The 15337-nt window shown below is 41.0% G+C and overlaps 4 protein-coding genes across 4 annotated transcripts in view; 1 reads left to right on the top strand and 3 right to left on the bottom strand.

Annotated features, from left to right (window-relative positions):
* Nucleotides 1-2198: 2198 nt before the first annotated feature.
* LOC117725316 (outer dense fiber protein 3-like protein 2) lies at nt 2199-5442 on the top strand. The gene is made up of 5 exons (XM_034525417.1): nt 2199-2247; nt 2640-2747; nt 3370-3495; nt 4685-4826; nt 5085-5442. Exons 1-5 carry the CDS (start codon nt 2199-2201, stop codon nt 5440-5442), a joined length of 783 nt encoding a protein of 260 aa, XP_034381308.1.
* Nucleotides 5443-5910: 468 nt separating this feature from the next.
* ebi3 (Epstein-Barr virus induced 3) lies at nt 5911-9254 on the bottom strand. The gene is made up of 6 exons (XM_034563373.1): nt 8925-9254; nt 7985-8120; nt 7742-7841; nt 6960-7077; nt 6706-6869; nt 5911-6295 (listed from the first exon to the last, which is right to left on the bottom strand). Exons 1-6 carry the CDS (start codon nt 9025-9027, stop codon nt 6119-6121), a joined length of 798 nt encoding a protein of 265 aa, XP_034419264.1. The 5' UTR covers nt 9028-9254; the 3' UTR covers nt 5911-6118.
* Nucleotides 9255-9502: 248 nt separating this feature from the next.
* On the bottom strand, nt 9503-12725 carry LOC117725107 (rab GTPase-activating protein 1-like). The gene is made up of 8 exons (XM_034525088.1): nt 12214-12725; nt 11798-11875; nt 11596-11706; nt 10760-10864; nt 10594-10677; nt 10428-10499; nt 10061-10297; nt 9503-9838 (listed from the first exon to the last, which is right to left on the bottom strand). The coding sequence occupies exons 1-8, from the start codon at nt 12295-12297 to the stop codon at nt 9581-9583; spliced, it is 1029 nt and encodes a 342-aa protein (XP_034380979.1). The 5' UTR covers nt 12298-12725; the 3' UTR covers nt 9503-9580.
* Nucleotides 12726-15265: 2540 nt separating this feature from the next.
* Nucleotides 15266-15337, bottom strand: part of LOC117725359 (protein FAM163A-like) — a 9370-nt gene continuing 9298 nt past the window's right edge. Inside the window, exon 3 of the mRNA XM_034525476.1 lies at nt 15266-15337. This exon is cut by the window's right edge and continues 369 nt beyond it. Coding sequence (XP_034381367.1) covers nt 15266-15337 — 72 coding nt within the window.

The raw sequence follows: 15337 nt of genomic DNA, 5'->3' as shown, positions 1-15337 counted from the left end.
AACACGTCGTGGTGTGAAGACGTTCTCCACGAGAACACGTCGTCTTGTGAAGACGTTCTCCACGAGAAAACGTTGTGGTGTGAAGACGTTCTCCACGAGAACACGTCGTGGTGTGAAGACGTTCTCCACGAGAACACGTCGTCTTGTGAAGACGTTCTCCATGAGGACACGTCGTTGTGTGAAGACGTTCTCCACGAGAACACGTTGTCTTGTGAAGACGTTCTCCACGAGAACACGTCGTGGTGTGAAGACGTTCTCCACGAGAAAACGTTGTCGTGTGAACACGTTCTCCACGAGAACACGTCGTGGTATGAAGACGTTCTCCACGAGAACACGTCGTTGTGTGAAGACGTTCTCCACGAGAACACGTTGTCTTGTGAAGACGTTCTCCACGAGAACACGTCGTGGTGTGAAGACGTTCTCCACGAGAACACGTCGTGGTGTGGAAGACGTTCTCCACGGAACACGTCGTGGTATGAAGATGTTCTCCACGAGAACACGTCGTCGTGTGAAGACGTTCTCCACGAGAACACGTCGTCGTGTGAAGACGTTCTCCACGAGAACACGTCGTCGTGTGAAGACGTTCTCCATGAGGACACGTCGGCGTATGAAAGTGTATTTCATGCACTTGTTTTTGTTTATTTTACTTCCTTTGTCTATAGATTCGAAACTTAATAACAAGTAATGCTTCATTTGCATTTTTATTTGCATTCATAAACTGATTTCTAGAAACATTTTATTCTCACAAAAAAACATTTTTGAACCTCCATTTGTCAGATTTATGTTCAGAAAATTGGCCAACAGGTGAAATTTCATGGTGTCACCTATTAGTAAATGAATATTGTTTTTGAGGGGTTTGTCCCGTTGAGCTGCAGCTGGTTCCAGATCTGTGGACACGCTCAGTGTAAAGAAGATAAGGTAAGTTCAAGGTCACCAGACGACCTCTTGAGACCTCTTCACTCCTTTGTGCACCTCCGGGAGGTGGAGTTGACCTCCGGGAGGTGGAGTTGACCTCCAGGAGGTGGAGTTGACCTCCAGGAGGTGGAGTCGTGCCATCAACCGTTACTCAGTACCCACAATGCAGTTCAAGAGAGTCCACGGAGGCGTTTACCATATTTTAATAACCCGCGGGAGAATGTAAAAGGTTATGTTGTTGAAACTAGGAGCACGAGAAGATGTCCACCTGGTGGCGCCTAAATCTAATGACTTCTTCCTCCACCTTACTCACGGTGTAATGAGTATGAATGCATGGATTAAACAGAACTTCTTTATTCTCTATTCTTCTATTATTGCTGTTTTAATTCTAGTGGAAGGTCCAAAGAAAATAGTAACGCTGCTTTTATGCTGCTTTTATGCTATAAAATTAAATATCTGAAGACATATCTTTATATATTCCCCTGAATGTCGTGGATGTATAAAAAGATAAATACTCAAAAGTGTCCTTAAGGGTAAATGTGCGTACAGTTCATCCCACCGCTGAGGGCGGATTGATGCACGTTGGCTTTAAAGTGCACAAATGTCCCCGGAGGGAGTTTCAATATTTAAAAGCTTGTTGTTGTTGTTGTTTGTTTTGCTCTCACGTCGCCTGACTACATGTAAGCGGGCCAGTTCGGCACACGACGAATCGGTGAGCTTTTGCACTGATCTAAATATAAATATATATATATATATATATATATATATATATATATATATATATATATATATATATATATTTACAGATTAACAACAAGCTGGTCCTCAATGCCCAGCAGTCCGTGGTTTTCATTACAGCGACGTGGAGCTCGTTAAACACAAGATCTGTGTAAGGCCTTCAATTATTAATGGTGTGCGCTCTGAGATGCTTTAGTTACAACACACACGGTGTAGGTGAGGGGTCACACACACACACACACACACACCGGCTGTGACCCGATGGAGGAGGAGGGCCTGAACTTCAATGTACAACCTTAGACGACCTCTGGTTCCCCTCGGTGACCTTGAAAGAGTCTCTAGACCTCCATCCTGAGGGAGAAGAGGAGGTGCCAGAGAGATAGGGTTTCTATCACCTCCGCGGCCATGCATAATTCAGCCAAGGAGGATCACACACACACACACACACACACACACACACACACACAAAGGATGTGTCTGAAGTGACAAGAGGACCCGAAGAGGAGAAGGAGACAGAGATGAAGAAGGAAGGAGGCCGGCAGAGCATGCAGGAGGTGGCGAAGGAACGGCCCATAATCTCCGCGAGGGAAAGAGGTCGGTTTAAGAAAGCTGTGTGTGTGTGTGTGTGTGTGTGTGTGTGTGTGTGTGTGTGTGTGTGTGTGTGTGTGTGTGTGTGTGTGTGGAGAATGAGAGAAGAGAGCTCCATGTGGAAATCATCAGAGGCATCGCAGCCCGAGCCAGAGAGCAGTGGGAGGGCCATGGCTGCTGCACAGAGCCCACTCTGTTGCATCATACCCATCAGCCTCCTCCTCAATCCTCTTCCTCATCTTCCTCCTCCCCCTCCTCCTCCTCCTCTTCCTCCTCCTCCTCCTCCTCCTCCTCCCCCTATTCTTCCTCCTCCTCCCCCTATTCTTCCTCCTCCTCCTCTTCCTCCTCCTCCTCCTCTTCCTCCTCCTCCTCCTCCTCCTCCTCCTCCTCCTCCTCAGGCCCGGGCCCTGGACGCTACGCTCTGCCCCCTACGATTGGATACATCAACCATGACTTCACCAAGTCCAGCAGCCCTGCGTACTCCTTTCACAGCCGCAGCAGCGCCAGTGAGTTGAGATAGTTATATATATAATATATATAATATATATATAATATATAAAAATGTATATATATTAAAATATATATTATATATCTTTTTAAAATATTTATATATATATATATATATATATTATATATATATATATATATATAATATATATAATATATATAATATATAAAAATATATATATATATTAAAATATCTATTATATATCTTTTTAAAATATTTATATATATATATATATATAATATATATATTTTATATATATATATCAGGTATATTTGGAAGCATCATAATCTCTCTCTCTATATATACATATATATATATATATATATATATATATATATATATACTGTATATATGTATAAAAATATATTAAAACATATATAATATATATCTATTTAAGCATCAGAATCTCTCTCTCTCTCTCTCTCTCTCTCTATATATATATATATGTATACACATATATATAATATATATTTTTTAATTTATTTTATATATATGTAAACATGTGTAAACATACCAGTTTGTACATGGCATGGTCTCTTATTTTTCTGGACTGGTTTTATTTCACCGTAAGAGGTCTCAGAGGTGTCTCTATGGGTGCTTGTCCATCCGGTTGTCTGTAGTGGTCTCCGTGGACTCCAGCCCAGGACCCAGGTACCACGTCGATGCCAAGGTGACCCGGTTCGGCCGGATGGAAACTCCCTCCTACTCCATGACGGGCAGAGGAAGGCGAGCGGGGAGCAATAGAGGTGATGAAAACAAATGAACTCCTGCACACTGTTTACAGTCAACTCACCAGGGATATAGGGATATATATAACATCAGGATCTCTCTCTCTCTCTACCTCTATATATATATATATATATATATATATATATATATATATATATATATTAATATATATATATATGTATATAATATATATTTTTTAATATATATTATATATATATTATATTACATTTATATTTTACATATAAAATATATATATTTTTTAATATATATTATATATATATATTATATATATACAAATGTGTATATATATATCAGGTATATTGGCAAGCATCAGAATCTCTCTCTCTCTCTCTCTCTCTCTCTCTCTATATATATATATATATATATTAAAATATAATAAAATATATATATATATAATATATATATTAAAATATATTATATAAATATTTTATATATAATATATATTTTATGTATAATATATATAATATATATATATATACATATATATATTTACATATTATATATATATTTTATATATATATATACAAATGTATATATATATATATATATACTGTATCAGGTATATTGGCAAGCATCAGAATTTCTCTCTCTCTCTCTATATATATATATATATATTAAAATATATTAAAATATATATATATAATATATATATTATATAAATATTTTATATATATATTATATATTTTATGTATAATATATATATGTATATATAATATATATACATATATATATTTACATATTATATATATATTTTATATATATACACAAATGTATATATATATATATATATATATATATATATATATATATATATATATATACTGTATCAGGTATATTGGCAAGCATCAGAATCTCTCTTTCTCTTTCTCTCTCTCTATATATATATGTATGCAAATATATGCAAATATATCATATTAATATATTTTTATAGATTATATATATATATTTTATAAAAATATAAAAATGTATATATATATATTATATACATAAAAGTATATATATACATATATATACAAATATATATAATACATATACAATTTGATGTATATTTTATATATATATAAAAATGTATATATATAAATATATATATATATATATATATATATAATATATTTAAATTTTATTTTAAAAAAGCCAATAAAAGCCAATAAATAAATCTCTCCACACCATCTTTCTCTACCACAGCCCAGGTGTTCCAGACTCCGGGGCCGGGGGCCTACAGCCCAGAGAAGGCTCCGCCTCTCAACGCTCACCCCCGACCGCCGTCCTACACCATCGGCTCTCGCACCCGATACCGCCCCGTGGACACCGTACCGGCACCCAACAGGTGAAGGTGACACGCAGGTAGACGGTAAAGGACGAGGCCGGTGACCTCTGCGCTCCACGAGATGACCTTGGGCAGATGAACGAGGGCAATCCCCCATATATATATATATATATATATATTTGTGACCTGTTTTTAAAGATGTACGTCTTCACTTGGGGGTGTTGGAAGGTTTTTGAGACGCAGGTTATTGTCGGCCTCGTCATTTAAAACCAAAGATGGCTCAATAACCTCCATAACGAGTAATCTTCTCCCCTCCAGCTACAGCCTCCCTGATCTCCTGGGCTGCCCGGCTCCCAACAAGCCCTCCAGCGCCAGCTACAGCTTCACGGGCCGCAGGAAGGTCGGCGCCCCCTCCGAAGACCTCTCCGCCGGCCCCGGACCGGCGAGGTACGACACCACCGACCCGGACGTCTACCACCGGCGCCAGCCCTCCTTCTCCATTCAGCATCGGACCAGGAGGCCCGGCTCCTCCTCCTCCTCCTCCTCCTGCGTGCCCGGCCCCGGCGCCTACAGCCCGGAGAGGTTCTACGTGCACCTCCCCAGACCCCCGTCCTTCACTCTGGGCGTCAGACACTCGGAGTTCGTCACACCGCTGGTGGCGGACGTGGTTGATTGACAGCTGGGCGGATTCTTTTTTTTTTTTGTACGATTGCACTCTTTTTATTTCTTAGAATAAAGAATAAAATAATATAAAAATATATATATATAAAAGAATTAAAGAATAAAGAATAAAAAGAAAATATATATATATATATAAAAGAATTAAAGAATAAATAAAAGAATTAAAGAATAAAATAAAATAAAAATATATATAAAAGAATTAAAGAATAAAGAATAAAAAAAACTATAAATATATATATATATATATATATATATATACAAAAGAATTAAAGAATAAAATAATATAAAAATATATATATAAAAGAATTAAAGAATAAAAAGAAAATATATATAAAAGAATTAAAGAATAAAGAATATATATATATATATATATATATATATATATATATATATAAAATAATCTCTGGTGGCGGACGTGGTTGATTGACAGCTGGGCGGATTCTTTTTTTTTTTTTTTTACGATTGTACTTTTATTTTTTATATTCAATTTTTCAACAAAAAAAAAGGATCACAATGTCTTACAGTTTGGTTTCTGTAGTTTAACAAAACAATACAGTATTCAATGGAAAATGCAGATTGTACACTGTACATATAATATACACTTTGTCCTCCTTTATAAATAAATAAATGCATTGCTCGGGCACGTTCTGCAGCTTCAAGGAGAGCCTGAATCAGGAGGTGTGAGGGAGCCTCAAGGGTCCGGCCTTTGGGATGCTGTGTTCCACAGGTGAGCTCCAGCTGCTGCACGCGCCCAGACCCAGCAGCTCCATAGCGCACACCTGGAACAGGTAGGTCCTCCCGGAGGCCAGCCCCTTCAGCTGCTTCCTGGTGTTCTCGAAGGGACCCAGCTGGAGGAGAAAAGGGGCACAGGTCATACATTGTTAATGCGACATCTGGAGTTTCAAAATACAAAAAATAAAAAAAGGGTTTGAAGGAATAGTTTTGGGATATTTACATGTCTGTATGTATTTCCCAAAATTTAGAATTAATCCTTTAACACTGGAGCATCGTGTCTAATTTAAATGAGAAGTGACATTTGTCCTTCTTAAGTTATTAAGAAATGCAAATTGTACATTTCTATACGCAATAAGATGTGTTAGTGTGTGGATGTTCATGCTTTAAATTAAATAAATATTAAGTAAATTAAGTAAATACAAATAACATTTTTAAAAATCAAGGACTTCTGCAAAAGAAGAGACGTTCTGAGACATAAATAAACCTAAATAAAGTATTTTTTTTAAATGAAAGTCCTTCTCACATTGACAGACTTCAGGCTGCCCCGGTCCTCCCACCGGTACCGGATCAGGTACTTCAGGGGGAAGATGTCCAGGTTGGTCCACGTCGGGGGAGGAGACCACTCCACCAGCAGGTTTCTGGAGTCGGGAAGGGAAACCCGGACCTCCACGGGGGGGTCTGGTTTCACTGCAGACGGAAGATGGGAAGTTTAATATCACGAACGACCGCGCGGTTCTTTTCCTCCCCGGTTCTCCAGGAGATCCTTTAAGTTCTCACCGATATCCTCCAACATGAAGCTGGAGAGATGAGAGCTGCTCCCGGCTGAAGACACGGCTGTGACGTTCAGGACGTAGTCAGTGAGGAGCTTCAGGTCGGGCAGCTGGCAGCGCCAGAGCTGCAGATGAAGACACACGGTTATTATATGTATAGCTTCATATATATATATATATATATGTGTGTATTTTAGATGCATTATTTACGTGTTTTTCCAGTATATTTAATGTCTCAATTTCAAGCACTCTGCTAATGTTTGCACACTGACAGCTTCATGTTTTATATATTTGAAATGTTTTGAATTAAACAGTAAAAACATACATTAAATTATAGATATGTGCACGAGAGGATGGATGCGAGGAGCATTTCCCATGAACAATAAACAATGAAAGACTAATTTTGTTCTCTTATCTTTACGGACTATACTTTCTATATACCTTAATTTTTAAGCCCTTAAGTTCTAATTATCAGAGCAGGAAAGAAAATCTAAATTTTTAACTGAAGCTGCAATTATTTGACTGCTGCACATTTAAACTCCTCGATATGCTGCAGAAGACAAATGCATTTTGGACAATAAAGGAAATTAATATCGCACTCAACTAAAAGTAAAAGGGATTTTTTCCATTGGTTTTTTTTCTACCATTTGCGGTAAAATAACAAGGAACTTAAACGTGTGGTTTTCCCTAAACTCAGCCTCCCTGTGTGTACATGGAGAGGAGAGGATCTGGATCATCGGTTTCTATGGAAACCTCTCCAGCTAAAGGTCCACATGTGAAGTCTGGTACCTTCTGAGACGAGGCCCACGGAGCCGGAACCAGGTCGGAGGATGCGGAGCCGGGTCGGATGAGTCGGCACGGCCTGGTGAGCAGCTGTGTGCGCCTCTCGCTGACAAACACACACACACACACACACACACACACACATCAACCAGCTGCTCGCCACCGACTAAAAGGGGTCAAAGCTTCGGGGTCAGCTGGAGGTCGGGAGGAGGAGGAGGAGGAGGAGGAGGAGGAGGAGGCCTCGCTCACCTGTAAGTGGCGACGTAGCGCGTCGGTGGGGATCCGGCGGGTTCAGGCCAGGAGCAGAGAGTCACGTTGGGGTAGCTCGCACACCAACAGGCTACCGTGGGAGTGGGGGGGGGGTCTGAGGGAGTGGAGGGGGGGTCTGTAGGGGGGAGATGACACGGTGGTGTTATTTAACCTGCATGTGTATTTAAAGGTTTTCATATTATATCCTTTCTGTTTTTTCTTGTTTGTTTGTCACTCTAAAGTTATGCTCCTATAGATATATAAAAGAATTAAAGAATAAAATTAAATTAAACTATATATAAAGGAATTAAAGAATAAAGAATAATATATATATATATATATATATATATATATATATATATGTATATAAAAGAATTAAAGAATAAAGAATAAAAATAAAAATATATATATACAAAAGAATTAAAGAATAAAGAAAAATAAATACTAATATATATATATATATGTAAAAGAATTAAAAAAGAAAGAATAATAAAGAAATATACATATATATAAAATAATTAAAGAATAAAGAAAAATAAATACTACAATATATATATAAAAGAATTAAAGAATAATAAAAGAAATATATATATATAAAAGATTTAAAGAATAAAAATAATATACATATATTAAATATATTAAATATAAGTTGAAATATCAAAGAAAAAGTGTAAAATAATGACATATGGCTAACAAAATGCTTCTATAACCCCTCAAAGCAGGCACATCTGAACAGAGGTGATTTCCAGTGTGTAATAGGAGCATCTATATATAGAACTGAATTTATAATTTTTAATTTATAATTTTAAATTTATAAATTTATAGAACTGCTTTTAAGTGATGTCGTCCTTTTATGCAGTTTCCCCTTGTTAAAATTAAAAGAAATACTACAACGCGACACGTGAACCGTGAGCGCGTTTTCCTCCGGACTGGTACTCACCCACCGATGCTGCGGTCAGCCTCTGCAGGTCCACGGCTCGGCCTCCGAGAACACACACGAGGAGCGTCACGGTGACGCACACGCCGCCGAGCGCCGGCGCCATCGCGGCTTCAGGCGGGAGGAATTATGACCGTTAAAGTGTGTGAAACACTCAAAATATCCACTCCTCTTTTCTATTGTTTCTTTTGGCTCTTTGCTCCGTTCACGCTCCCTTGGGATCGGACTCGACTTCAGAGTTCAGAGATAAGGAACCGCTTTACAGCCTGCTGTCTGCTCTGTGTGTGTGTGTGTGTATGTCTGTGTGTGTGTCTGTGTGTCTGTGTGTCTGTGTGTCTGCACTTTATAAGCCGGCGGGGTCAAAGTGAAAGAGGAAGTGCGAGTGCATCACAGGAAACCCTTCAGAGAGAACCGGTTTCTTCCTGTTCACGAGTCATCTTTCTTTACGTCACACACACACACACACAAAAAAAGAAAACCTGCATCGTAGTCGTTTTTTTTAATTTTTATATTCAATAAAAGACAAAATATACAAAATGACGTGTTGAGCGTCCCCCCCTCAGGTTCTCTCCTCCTCTGTGACCCCAAAAAAAACAAGCGATAGCAGCGACTGGACTTCGACTAGACGTGTGAATTAATACTCGGAGGCCTTCGCCCGCTCACGCGTCCTCCCGGTTGTCTCTGCGAGGCCACGGCAGCTTCCTGACGGCGCTCCACCGGGAGAGGGAGGAGCCGCCGCCGCCGCCGCCGCCTTTGCGGAGGTTCCGGCCCGCCGCCGGAGCTCTCTCTCCGGCCTCGCTAATACTGTGAGGTCCCTCTTCGCCGGAGGGCCGCAGCGAGGTGAAGGCCTTGCTGATCCAGTTGTTCTTCGCCTCCCGCAGATCGTTGGCCAGGACTCCCTTCTGGTGCTGCAGCTCCTGTGAGGGATGAAACGGGGGGGGGGGGGGGGGGGAACCTGGTTACATGCTTCACATGCTTCACATCCAATAGCCAACGTGTTTCTCACACTAACCTCAATGCAAACTCAGTTGAAGTTGGGCAGGTATAAATACTTTAAATATATTAAAGCCACAAAGCGTTGGTTCTCTGATGGCGCGTGATGGTGCGACCTGTGCGTGTATGTTTTGGTCTGCTCTCACCTGGATCTTGCAGTTGGCCTCCACCATCTGGAGTTTGGTCTTGGCCAAGTCTTGCTCCAGCTCCCTGGTCTGGGCCCTGAGGGACTCCTTCTCCCGGGCGTCTCTCCTCCTTTGCACCGCCGCGCCTCCGGGACCTCCGGCGTCCTCTTCCCGGCCCGGTTCGGTCGCCCCGCGGCCTCCCGTCGGTTCATCCGGTTCCACGAGTCGCCGGCAGCGCGAGCAGCACGCCGCGGCGCTCTACGCGACAGGAACAATAAGCAGAATGTGAGACTCGCCTGCTCCAAAGTGTGGCGGAGGTCGTTCAATGATCTCCCACGACGTGGCGTTCGGGTGGGAGATTAAAAGGAGGGAGGAGCGCTGTCCTCACCTTGAGCGTGTCTAGCTGCTCTCTGTGGGCCGCCTGCTGCTTCTCCAGCTGCTTCCCCAGCTGAGAGCAGATCTGAGCAGAAGAAAAGAGCGTCGACACCACGAGGCAGAGCTGCAATCTGCATTAACGCATCCCCCCCTAATGGAGGACGGGGGCTTCTCTCTACCTGTTTGTAGTCCGCGATGACCCCCGCCGACCTCCTGGCTTCGTGCTCCGCCTTGTCCAGCTCTCTCCGGAACACTTCCTTCGACTGTGAGGAGAGAAGAAGTCCTTTAAGTTCGGACCGTCACATTAAAGCCGTAGTTACTGTGAGGCGTTTCGAAGAGTCTCACCACGGCAGCCTCCTCGTCTTTGCCTCTTTTCTCCTCCTCTGTGGCCTGCAGCTGATGTTTGGTCTGGAACAGGTCTTTGGTGAGTCGGTCCACTTGGTCCTCCGCCTGCACACACGTTCCTCTGGTCAATAAACAAAAGGCTTATCCAGAACGATGTGTATATATTTATAAACATTACCAAGAGTCCGTTATCAAAGAAAACCATTAAAACATATATATATATACATATTTAAATTCAAAATATTAATATTAATATTTAAATATATATATATATAAATGTAAATAAATACAAATATATATATTTACATATATAAATATATATATAAATAAATATTTATATATGTAAAAATAAATAAATGTAAATAAATATATATATATAAATACAAATATATATATATATATTTAAATATATAAATATATATAAATAAATATATATAAAAATAAGTAAAAATATATATATAAATAAATAATAAATAAATAAATAAATAAATAAATAAATAAATAAATAAATAAATAAATAAATAAATAAATAAATAAATAATAAATAAATAAATATTTATATAAATAAAGTATATATGTATATATTATACATATATGGTTGAACAATTACAACCTTCAAACATATTGTATGCTTTATATTTCCTTAGATAACATGAAATCCTGCGTTGTGCCGCTGGTCTGTTTAAAGACGAGACGACTGAGGACTCAAGCCGTAATGGTTCTCTTAGGGTTACAGTTCCACCTTCTCCTCAAAGGCCGAGAGGTGACCTTCTGCTTTCTTTTCAAAATAAACCCCTTGTTCACCCCCTCTGGTGAAGGGCAGCGGCTCATCCTACCAGGTCCAGGGTGTTCCTCAAGGCCACCTTGCTGCTGATCAACCTGTGAGCCAGGTTGTCGTTCTCCTGCTCCAGACGGAGGCCGGCCTGCTGCAGCCGATGGTTCTCCCTCTGGAGAACACACAGAGGAACCCAGTCACAACATGCGTCATGGGTGGAGGGACTCAAACGTATCCGCTGGAAGGAGTAAAAGATCTCTGACCAGGTATCTGTCCAAAGGCTCATCGTCGTCCATCAATTCAAGCCGACTTTCCCCCAGTGTGGTCTCCGTGGCTGGGATCTGGGGGGGGGGGGGGGGTATAATGAAACACAGCGATGTCGTATGAAGAAAGCAATCTCATCCAAACAGACCTGCAGATGCTGCACGAGCGCGACAAATCAAAGACGGTTAGTGATGAAGATGCGTTCAAGGTACGAAGAAGCATTTAATAATAATCATAAAGGAATAATAGTGTAGGGGAGGATTCACTTCAAACATGCAACGACTATATTTCTCATATCTCGGCCATGCGGAGGAATGCTAGCGAGATAACAGGCGTGTTGTATCTAATCATGGTGGTTAAACTGGTGAGATTATGGGACGTCTCACTGGGTACAACAGAGAGGGTTTCTACCCACCAAGCAGGCCAAGATCTCCTCCTCGCTCATCTGCTCCATGACGTGGACGTCGTACGTCATGATGGTGGACACCTCCTCCATCATCCTGGTTCTGCAGCCGGACACACACACACACACACACACGCACACACACACACAAACACACACACACACACACTCACGGCCTTCTGCGGGCGGCTTCCAGGGAATCCATCACGGCGAGTGACGGACGCATACGAGGTGAGGCGGCTCTTGACGAGACGTAAGCAGCCGGGTGCGTTGAGTCGAGCCGGAGGAGCACGAACGAGGGAATAATAAAAAAGGAGAGAGTCCGAGTCGTTAAATAAACTCAGCCGACGGTCCAAAGGTGAGAGAGAGAGAGAGAGAGAGAGAGAGAGAGAGAGAGAGAGAGAGAGAGAGAGTCCCCACAGGTGTAGCTAGGCCGACTCCCAGTGTGTCGCAGTCAGAGACGACTGCACACACTGGAGGGCAAGGCGTGTGTGTTCCAGGTGTGTATGGGCAGTAACAGGTTCAACAGGGTAGATACCTGAGAGAGTGTGTGTGTGTGTGTGTGTGAACGACATGCTTTAGACACACCCGCTAGAGTGCTCACACACACACACACACACACACACACACACACACAATGGCACCTGTTGAGGATGTAACACCTCTACCAATAAATCAAAGCCACCTGTTTGGGTTCAGATTTTATTTTTGATTTGTGTGTGTGTATGCGTGTGCGTGTGTTGGAAACTCAGTATCCAGAGTGCACGGTGAGCTGCCCCCCCCCCCCCCCCCCCCCCACACACCACACACACACACACACACACACACACCCGGGCTGTTGCCGTGACACCAGCCCGCTGCTCTTTTGTTGTCGTGTGCCGGGGCGCAGAGGAACAGGTCGGGCAGGTCGAGGACAGAAAGACCAAAAGCAACGAGCGTTCGGCATCTTCGCCCATGATGACACACACACACACACACACACACACACACACACACACACACTTATCCCTGACACACACACTCTCAGTCTCACTTCCACTTTTTCGGGGACAGTTTCTCTTCATTTTCCCCCTGAAATCTGTTCAACATTCATCACTTTATAATAGTTGTAGTGTGTTCAATATGGATTTATATGTTTTCTTGTCCCCGTCTGGTTGTTCATATGGTCGTTGTGTATTATTTGTGTTGTTTTGTTGTTGTCTTGTTGTGTAACACTCTCTTTCTTGAGGGCTGGTTTCTTTCCAAGTTTCACTTTCTTTTCTTCCAGCGGTTTCGTTTCACTTCCTTCAATAAACTTTGACTCACGTTGTTATTTTTGTGTGTTTTTTTTCGACACTTTCCGCTATATTTAGGTTTTCTTCTTCTTTTTCTTCTTCTTAAAGCAGAAACTGTGATTTCAACATCCTGTGAATTAACTGTTTGAGTCATTGTGAGGTAAAGAAAAAATAAATAACATTTAAAAAAAAAAAGTCCAGGCAGATATATAAACATTTATTCCTTCTCCAAAACGTGGGGGGGGGGATTTCTGTATCCCAAAACATATTCTAGTTTCATAGAGAAAAATCTGAAAAATACATTTCATTAAATACAAGTCACGGTGCCACAAACTGGTCGTCGAGGGTGACGTTATGGGATGTGGTAATAAAGCTCACAGCTCAGTGGTGCCAAGAACACACAATAAATGTATTTAAATGTGTCTTTTAACTGATAATATTTAATTTGTTATGCTAAATATTCTTTAGGATAATGTTAAAGTGAATTTACAGGTCAGAATGTATATTTCCATTCTCTTCTCATTGTTTTCCTCTCATCTATTAAAACTGAATAACTGAAGAGTATTATGGGAAACTAACATTTTTAGTACAAATACACTTAAAAATATATAGATCCGGGCATATATAATGTGGAATGACATCTTGTTACACACGGCACAGCAGACACACACAACGGCTTCCAAGATACAAAAACTCAAGCTTCAAGGCGCTGCGGAACCGACGGAACCGACGGAACCGGCGGAACCGACGGAACCGACCTCCTCTCGGTGGTTTCATTAGTTAAACACAACAAGCCGACTCCATTGTTGTAGCACGCTTTGTGTTTCTAGTCCACTGAAACCAGAAAAAACTAAACAATTAAGCTTAATAAGTAGTTTCTATAGTTGGTAAACAACAACAACAACAACACCGAATAGAAAACCTGTTAGCCCTCATGTACAGTAAGCAGGGGGGGGGGTAACAGAAACTGATCAGGTGTTGGCCGAGAGCCGTCGCCATGACGCCCCACTCATTTATTCTGTGGGTTTGGACTTTAAGTTCTTATTTAAAGTCTATTATTTTAAAAGGTAAATTATTATTCGTTAGTGTTCGGGAAGTTGAAGTATCAATTAGTGAGAGTAAAAATGTAATAATTGATGTCCTGTGTAATTAGTATAATTTGTAAATAATGAGAACAAGAACAGAACATGTGGTGCTGATTTTGTTTATGGGCACGTAATAATAATAATAATAATAACTTCCCCACTATGCTTCCATAAAAATCTGTGTAATTTGGTTCAATTAGACTTTTAAGACAAATTTTTCTCATTAATTATTCGCCTGAACATGAAACATGGACACATTTCAACATGTGTACGGAAAATAAAGTAAATTAATATTTACTTGTACTTATGTGTGTTCCTTTCATAGTGTTCCCATGTTTCAAAAATATGCATTGTGTGTTTCCTAAGCATTTATTGATTAATAGATAAGCGTTATTAACATGGCTTTTATGGGAAATGCTGAACAACGTGCATCCCGAGCACCAACACGAGAACACGTCTTTCAGTGGGTTCTTCAGTGTCCACGCCGTACGGCTGCACGTGCACGCTCACACACGCCCCCTGACCCCCTTCAACCGGGTCCCCCCCGCCCCCCAAGGACCAATGAGTCTGGAACCCGTGTCAACAGGTTCCTTAAGGTGGGCGTGTGTGTGTAACTGTGCTGTACGGAAGACCATCACCTGAATCAGACGTGTTTTATCCATGTGCGTGCGTGTGTGTGCGTGTTTCTTTAGGGTGCAGCAGAGGTCAGACCTGGGTGCTGTAGGGGCGTGGCGGGGGAGGGAACATGTCCGTGGGACCGTAGTAAATCAGAGGGGA

The sequence above is a fragment of the Cyclopterus lumpus genome, chromosome 22, assembly GCF_009769545.1.
Source record: "Cyclopterus lumpus isolate fCycLum1 chromosome 22, fCycLum1.pri, whole genome shotgun sequence".
NCBI classification, from domain to species: Eukaryota; Metazoa; Chordata; class Actinopteri; order Perciformes; family Cyclopteridae; genus Cyclopterus; species Cyclopterus lumpus.
Note: the sequence above shows the minus strand (reverse complement) of the source record. Positions and strands in the feature narration are given on the sequence as shown.